General features: G+C 36.6%; 1 protein-coding gene across 2 annotated transcripts; it reads left to right on the top strand.

Annotated features, from left to right (window-relative positions):
• The first annotated feature begins 7,300 nt into the window (after positions 1–7,300).
• LOC146457800 (uncharacterized) lies at positions 7,301–8,588 on the top strand. Of its 2 annotated transcripts, none has more exons than XR_014858379.1 (3): positions 7,301–7,466; positions 7,762–7,963; positions 8,373–8,588. XR_014858379.1 is itself a non-coding variant. In XM_085091495.1 (3 exons), the coding sequence occupies exons 1-3, from the start codon at positions 7,560–7,562 to the stop codon at positions 8,541–8,543; spliced, it is 423 nt and encodes a 140-aa protein (XP_084947621.1). In that variant the 5' UTR covers positions 7,301–7,559; the 3' UTR covers positions 8,544–8,588. The 2 variants fall into 2 exon arrangements, 1 of the variants encoding a protein (XP_084947621.1); XM_085091495.1 differs by having other exon boundaries at positions 7,301–7,609.

Below are 8,588 nucleotides of genomic sequence, written 5' to 3'. Positions count from 1 at the left end.
TAATGGTCTGTGTTCCCATTACTTCAGAATAGAGCGTGGAGTGAGACAAGGAGACCCTCTCTTCTTACCTGTTCATAACAGCGGTTGAATTTTTGGCTATCTCCATAAGAAATAGAGAGAGTATCAAAGGGGTCAAAATCAATGGTTTAGAGACTAAACTTTTGCAGTTTGCGGATGATACGACAGCTATTTTATCGCGCTTGAACTCTGCTAATGCCCTTTTTAGCTTACTTGAAGATTTTGAGAAAGCCTCTGGTTTAAAACTGAATGTTAAAAAGACTGAAGCAATGTGGATTGGTTCTCTTAGGAGCTGTGAAGATCAACCACTTGGAGTTAAATGGCAAACATGTGTTACATTCTTAGGAATACATATAACGTATGACGTCAAGCTATTAGTCGAGAAGAATCTTAAACAAAGACTGAAGAAATTAGGAATACGATTAACCTTTGGAAAGTCAGACTGTCCATCCATGATAAAGTTACTATTATCAAGGCCTTTTTCCTTTAAAAAATGTGACCTTGCACAGGAAAACGTACTTTAACGCTTATCCGTTAAACAGGCAATGCCGTTAAGTATCCGTTAGTCATCCGTTAAAGAACTCGATCAAAAACGTTAGAGGCGTTAGCGTACCCGTTAAACGTTCACATCAAACCGTTGGCACCGTTAGCGTAACCGTTAAAGAGAATTTGGTAGCCGTTAGAGCGGCTTAGTAAGCCGTTAGGAAAATCCAGCATCCGTTTAACGTGTAAAGTAGCCGTTAAGAAACTTTGCATCCGTTAGAACAGATGAAGCGCTCTCCATCCTTAAGTCTATCCGCTAAACGATGTCACAAAAACAGTTAATATGAATCTTTTGTTAATTCCCAAGTCCTCTTGCTCTACAATAAGATGTCGAGAAATAACACCCGAAACTATTGTGCATTTTTTAATCAAGGAAATGCTGTTTTCAAGTTTTGATTCGAAAGATTAAAGTACAATCGAGCATAATTATGTGCAGCGTACTGGTAGCGATCGCGCGTGTTTCCATTCTTAGCTTCTTCCATTTTTTCGCTTCTTTCACCGTTTATTACTGGGTTTAGTGGACAGGTATTCCAGTCATCTGTCAGAGGAAGACACAGTTACAATTTGAAATGAAGAAAACGTGACATTGCCTTTTGAGATTCGATGATCTCGATAATATTTCTGCAAATGTGTAACGCTACGCCCAAGATGTAAACAAAGTCTGCTCAAAGGCACGCAAACGGCTACGTTGAAGTTTCCCCGGTTCCTTGCCGAATTCTACTGTAAACGTTGTACGTTTTTAAATAAGGAAATGCTTTTTTTTTTTGTTTTCATCATTTTAGTATCTGGGTAACTTACCTTGGAAGTCAGATTCTTAGAACACTGAAAATATTTTTCTCTTCGAAAAATTCGAATTAATGAGTCGCGACTCAAGTTCATAAGCCAACTAGACCGAGCGACTCGATTATTTCTCGCTTGGGTTTGATCTGTTATTCGGTTGAGAAAAGCCTGTTTTCAGTCTGTCGTGAATTTGACGCTTGGTTTGTGGGCAGTGTTGGGTTTAGTTTCGTTTGAGTCGCTTCACTCGTTTCCTTCAATCGTTTCGTCTCAGGTTTTCGCTTCTAACTGTAAATCTTTATCGTATTGTTTTTGCCATCGGCTGCGCCTTTTTTGTCATAACTCCACCGTTAAACGCTTTCAGGTGGCCGTTAAGCAAACCGTTAAACGCTTTCAGGTGGCCGTTAAGCAAATCGTTTAACGCCTTTGCAGCATCCGTTAGATATTTTGCTCAACCGTTTAACGGCTCAAGCTATCCGTTAGAACTGATTGCGCAACCGTTAGAATGCTTTTGCAATCCGTTAGGCATTGCGTATTATGCGTTAGAACGTGAGAACAAAACGTTAGAACGCTTTGGAAGCCGTTAACCATCCGTTAGCTATCCGTCCGTTTTTACCCGTTTAACGGATAAGCGTTAAAGTATGTTTTCCTGTGCAAGGTCACAAATGATCTACCCTAGCTCTGTGCTACCTACTCCGCCTGAAATTATAAAAGAGTTTAATACTTTGGTGTTTCAATTCTTATGGAATGGAAAAGATAAAGTCACTAGACGTTCTACTTGCGAGCCCTACGATTCTGGTGGTATCAGAATGGTTGATTATAAAAACATGATAAAAGCCCACACAAGTACACACACACACAAAAAAAACCTTTGTACAACCTTTAAAATTTATTGCGAAACTTACTAGTGAAACTTATGTAGAAGTATTGTTATACAAAAACTGTACGCTGATACTCTGTCAAGCTCTCCCTGGGCTTTTTTTTCCTTTTTTTTCTGAGTGTTTTAATAATAATATTATTTACAATTAAGGTTGTAAAGTAAAAGCGGTATAGGTAACCTAACAAAGTTAACTGTTTATATTGAAAAAAAAAAAAAAGGATTTAATTTTAAAAGAATTTGTTCGAGTAGTTTCAGAGATATACAAAAAAGCGCTAAAAGTCAAGATTTAGAACATAGTTGCACTTAGACAGGTGTTGAGAAAGCAGGTTGGTTTTTTAAGATCGCAAGAATGAAAATACACCAAACTTTCCTAGCATCAAAATATGATATTAAGCAACATTCTGAAGCTACTCAAGATTAACTGAAGTTATTTTAAACTTTTTATTAAATAATTTATCACGGCTATTGAAAATACGAGATTTGAAATATATTTACGTTTTATTTGAATTCAAACATACAGAATTTTTTACTTCTCGCGGAGGTTATTTGCTAATCACCAAACTGTAATATCCTAGTGTTAGATTTTTAGTAGCGGGTCTAGATTGCGGAAAATTCGACTTTTATCAATTTCCATTTTGTTTGTTTATTGTTGTCATAGTAATATCGATTTTACTTAAAACTACATTTTTACAAATTTCAATCCAACGCCAATTACTGGTGAAAATTTTATGGTGATTGGACAAGGAATAAAACACTTTTAAGGCGATTGAAAAATATCGGTATGGCCTCTGAAAAACTGGGTCGAGTCACCTTAAACCAAACCTTGAACCATTAATGAGTCGGTGGCAACTCAAAACGTGCAAAAATTGGAATGCTAAAACTAGAAGATGAATTATAATACATTTACACATTTGTGCATAAAGCTGGATTCCCTTGCAAAAACAGTCCTATTTTATTTCTATTTTATGGCTATTTTAAGGGGCGGATTTAGGGGGGGCGAGAGGGCCCGGTCCCCCCTTTCAGCTCATCAGAGTTTTTTTTTTGGTCCAAATGTACAATAATTTTATCATTTTGTAAGCAGTCTGTTGGAGCTTTTGATTTTTTAGCTAAAGCATGAATTTTCGCTAATAGGATGACAAAAGTTGTGCGAAAAAGCTTTCAACTTTACAGACGTTAATATTATCCTTTTGAAACACCCACACAATTCTGCGTCTGCTGTTGATCGCCCCTCTCACAAGTGCAACTGTGGAACGTAGAAATTCATCATATGATTGCACTTTGTGAAGAATGTTTATCGAAGCACCATGAGGGAAGAGCGCCTAAACGCACCGTTGCTGCTCTTTATTTACGAGGAGATAGCTTTGGATTATGCGGCATTCGTTGATGACTATGCCAAGCATAACCAGCGACGAATGACATTTATCAATCCCCTGCAGTGACTCTTAAAGTCATTTTGTTGAGATAAATGAATGCAATTACACCATAATGCAAAGCTAAGTGTCCTTATACAGTAATGCCATAGCCTTCAGTTATAGTGCAATTGCATTCAGTCCATTTCTTCATTCGTTTCTTACAAGGCTGTTGTGACTTTTGAGCGAAGAGTCACAAACCATGCATCATTATAACTAACTTATAATTGTATTCAATATGGAATCCTGATATTTTTCTTTCCAGATTGCATGTAAGAGTACCAAAATTTTCGGGGGGGGGGGGTGGGGTGGCATGCCCCCAGACCCCCCTAGAAAGTAGCGCCTAAGACGCTACTGAGGCGCGCTTACGCGCGCTGATTAGTATTCTTGTTCAGCCCCCACTTTCAAAAAATTCTAGATCCGCCACTGATTTTAATCCTATCACATCTATTTTTATACTATTTTATTCACACTTAATTATATTTTATTTATATTTTACCTGGTAAGGAAAATAAAGCATCTATTTTATTGGGGTTTTACTTTTATTTTAAACCTATTTTAAAGCAAGATTGAACCAGGTGGGGTATTTTATTTCTATTTTTTCATAACAAGCTGAAAAATAGCTTGTTCAACAGGCTATTTTAATCTTATTTTAATTTGAAACATCACTGTTGCTCAGTAAAATAGCAATAAATTAGACTGTTTTATTTCTATTTTTCTGCACATAGGATTGACTATGGCTAGTTCCTTTGGAAAATATGAAGAAAATAGGCTATTATAATCCCATTTTATCGATGACAACCTTGAACAAATGGCAAAATAGATTTAAAATACTATTTTATTCCTATTTTTGCAGGTAGACTCTATTCCATTGCAAAATATGTATAAAATAGTCTATTTTAATTCTGTTTTTTTCCTATGCAAGGTTAGCCTATCATACTTTATTTCTATTTTATTCAGCAATTCAAACTTGGCTTACAATGTAAGTAAAAATGTAATTTTGAGCCGGCTGTTTTGTACTCACACAAACTGGAACTAGTTCCACTATACATTGGAATTCATAATTCACAGCTTTTTTCTTGAAGGTTTTCTGAACCATACATAAATGGGCAAATTAAGACACTGAAATGCATTTGTGAAAATACTATTACCTTCAATGAATCTCGAGCTCATTAAATGCCAAAAACATCAGCAATGCTTTGAATCGTAAATCGTTCAAGTACAATGCTAGCTTTTTACAACGGACAAAAAAAAACGGTGAAGTCACTGCACAGCAACAATGGCAGCCATCTTGGATTTCAGTCAGACTGGGAAGACTAGGCATGAACAAAGCTATTTTGGTTAGCAACCATGCCACTGCAGGCTCGTAGAAAAACCGTTTCATTTTAGATTTTAAGCAGGATTCAAGTTTACAGGGATCTTTCCCCTGGTTTTTTTACTTCTGTTAAGCTAAGAATGATGGCTTCATGCCTCATTCATGTTTTTTTTGTCAGGGTAGCATTGAAACATTTAGTTATAGGCACATTTATAATAAAATTCTTTGTGTCCCCTCATACTGCCTGTTTGTCTCTTTGCGTGCAGCCAAGGGGCAAATTGTCTCCTGAGGCAAGAAAGCGGGCTCAAACCCTGTGGAAGTTATTGTTTACCAGTAGTTGTTAAAACTCAATAAAAGAAAACTTAGTGACTAAACATTTTCTGACCTAACCCTACCACACTTTTTTTGAGCAAAGTTCAACAAGGCAGTTTATACCCTGATAATACCAGATTGTTAGCATTCTTGCCATCTGTCAAACTCTCTAAGCCAATTGCCACTTGCAATAGCAAGTATGCTGATAAAGGAGATGTTCTGATTGTGAGTGGGTCAGTACATTTCGCTGACCCCCAGTCCACAGTCTACGCCAATGGACTACCGAAATGGACTACCTTAAAATGGACTGCTAAATGGACTACCCTAAATTACCTACCTTGAAAAATAAAAGATAACTAAAGCTTGGTTGTTTTGATCTATCTCCGCCATCTTTTCTTTTTAAATGCTGCTGATCAGCTGTTCTGCAGGCGCATTTATTCGTCGCGCAAGATGGCTGACACGCTGGATGGTGAGTGAAAATTTGAATTTTTTATCGTTTGCATCTCTGTCCTATGAGTAAGTTTTGGAATCCGTGCACTTGCAAGTTGGAGACCAAATCTTTCCTTGATATTTTCTTTACTATTTTTTTTTTGTAGACGATTCCTTGCCTGGCTTTCTTAATGCTCAAGATGATAAGTGAAAGATTCTATTAAGGTTACTGTTTTTAGGTCTTCTCAGGTCAGGTGATCACCAACGTTTTAAGACTTTTAACTAATGCATAAACTGTTTGAAAATTACCTAAGAATTTGTGGGATATCGGATGTGATATCATAAACGATTATTTTCTTCAAAACATAATGTGGTGGCTTTTTTTGTCCACCTTTACCATGTTGAAATGAGTCAGTCTTATTGTAAATAATTATTATGCACCAACTAAAACACACAAGAAAATCGTTTTATATGCTACTGACTTATTGTGATGTATTGTGATACACAAAAAAGGAGACATTTATTCTTATGGCAGTTGTGAAATTTTTTGTAGATGATGATAGGAGTGAACATAATGATGTTGTTCACCAGCTCAGTGTGTTGTTAGATGAGAGAGATCAAAAAAGGTGGGGTAGCTGCCTCATTTAGTTACCATTTAAAAGAGGCATTAAGATTGTGGTCTTTATTTAATATCAAAAAGTCAACAAAATCATGCAAAGAGGTAATATCCATAGGTCATTGGCAATTTCAAGGGGGGTGGGGGTGGTCTCAAAAACCAATCTTACTCCATTTATGTCTGTAATAAGGCTAACCACGGGCGTCATTTGATCACTTCTGTTATATTTTGCAGTAGCTGAAAGCAAAGTTTATTTACATTATACTTGTCAAAAAACTCGAGTCATTATTTTCAAGGTCATGATTTGCTTCCACAAGTAACAATTTTGTGCACTGTGTTCGGTATTTCTTTCTTCCTTTCCAAAAAAATTAATTATGCACAATATTCTGCACAGTAAGTATGCACAATAAAGGGTTAGGTGAGGGTAACTTTATTTTCTGTGCATGGAAAGTTTGCAAATTAATTTAAGTAATAGGCACTATTGCTGCGATAGGCCATACAAGTTCTCATGGAGATGTTATTTCTAATCTATAGAGCCACTAATGTAATAGTATTGAGTGAAGATGAGGCGCCTAACACTTGTGCAGAGAGTAGCAGCTTCCCTCAGAGCATTGAGGTACATTAACTTAGTGCACTTTATAGGAGGAGTTGTAAGAGTTTGAAATGTCAACTGGATCCCATTCTTTCAGAAAATGTGTTACTCATAGAGGCATGAATACTTTTCCCCACCCCCTATTTTTTTTCGAGGTCCCTATTTTAGGGTTCAGGGAAACTCTATTATCAACAAAATTGTATTGGTTGTTCATTGATGCTATTGACTGTTTAGCCATGGTTTAAAATTTTATTGAATATATTGTTCACTAAAATAAATGTCTGATCGCGCAAAAGAACTTTCTTTTGATGTTATTGAATTTACAATGCACGCAAATGAAAGTTGCTTTGACGAATTTGAATTTCGCAAGACGTTAATGAAAGTCTTGGGACTTAATTGAATGTTCACATCGGGGCCAGACCACCCCTTTAATGGGTCATCAGCGCGTGGGCTTTCATTTTCAAGATGGCGGTATGTGAGTGCGCAAAGGCTTCTGGGCGTTCAAGAATATGGACCTTAGGCAAAACCGGTCGGTTTCAACCGAACATTTTGTAGCCTGGGTACAATACAAGCGAGTAAGGCGCCTTTTTTCAGATTCTCCAGTTCAGTAGCTTTCTGTTGATATACATTGAGGCTATTTTATTGAAAACTTTACAGGGAAATTGACTATGATTGGAGTCAAAACTGTAACAGAATATTCAGCTGAAGAGTGTTCAAGGTGGTGCTGTCCTATTATGATTTTCTCTTAATGTAAAAACTTTTATTAAAATCGAAAGTCATATGAAGTTTCTTCGATGTCTATTCTTATTAAATATGTACATATTTATGGTATTTATCCCAATGAAAAAAAAAATCTATGGGTCCCTTTAGGTTAGGCCCGAGTGGCCGAAGACAACGCTTCCCGCTTGCCAAATACAACCGCCTAAGGAAAGAGAGAACACAAGCTTTAATTGAATGTGATGCCAAAATAAGCAGTCTGAGGTCACAACTACTTGAGAAAACGACAGAACTTGAAGCTCTGAAGTCGAAACTTCATAAAACTGAAGAACGTATTCGAAGAGGAAAGCAAAAGGTAATTGTTCATTTCATTTTATTTATCATCGCTGCTAGCTTGTGACTACGTGATAGTGATCATAAGATCATTTTTCAGTAAGCTTAACATTTTGATTGCATGAGTCAACAATTCAAATACGCCCAAGTTCCCCCTTGAATTATATGAAACTAACAGATCATAGACTTTGTATAGTGATTCGGTGACAAATTAAAAACAAACTAAGTGTAAATTTATTGTCTCATTGAATTTGGAGTCTCATTGTTTACCTCTTCAGGTAAGGAGAGTTGAGGCTATGATCTTATCTACAGACTTGACACAGTACTTGTGGTTACCTTTTCAATTATACTTACTTTTCATATTTATTTTTACTTTTGAACCATTTGTCTATAATTTTGCTTGAATTAATTTCATAATTATTTATACACAGCTTGCTGAATTGGAAAATGTAGAGGATGATCATGATGGTGGTGATCAGGCCAAAAAGAAAAAAAACATGATGACAGAGGGGCCACTATCTCAAGTGAAATCCATACAGCCAACAGTGAAAAGCTTAATCTTTCTAGGAAGCAGTTCTTCCCACGGAGAAAGAAGACACTAGCTGCACTTGGTCCCATCCATACTAAGTCTTGTGCTCAAGCCAAGG

This window comes from Pavona decussata, unplaced genomic scaffold (genome assembly GCF_977016875.1).
Source record: "Pavona decussata unplaced genomic scaffold, jaPavDecu1.1 SCAFFOLD_237, whole genome shotgun sequence".
Lineage (NCBI taxonomy): Eukaryota > Metazoa > Cnidaria > Anthozoa > Scleractinia > Agariciidae > Pavona > Pavona decussata.
This window is presented reverse-complemented; position numbering and strand designations above follow the sequence as displayed.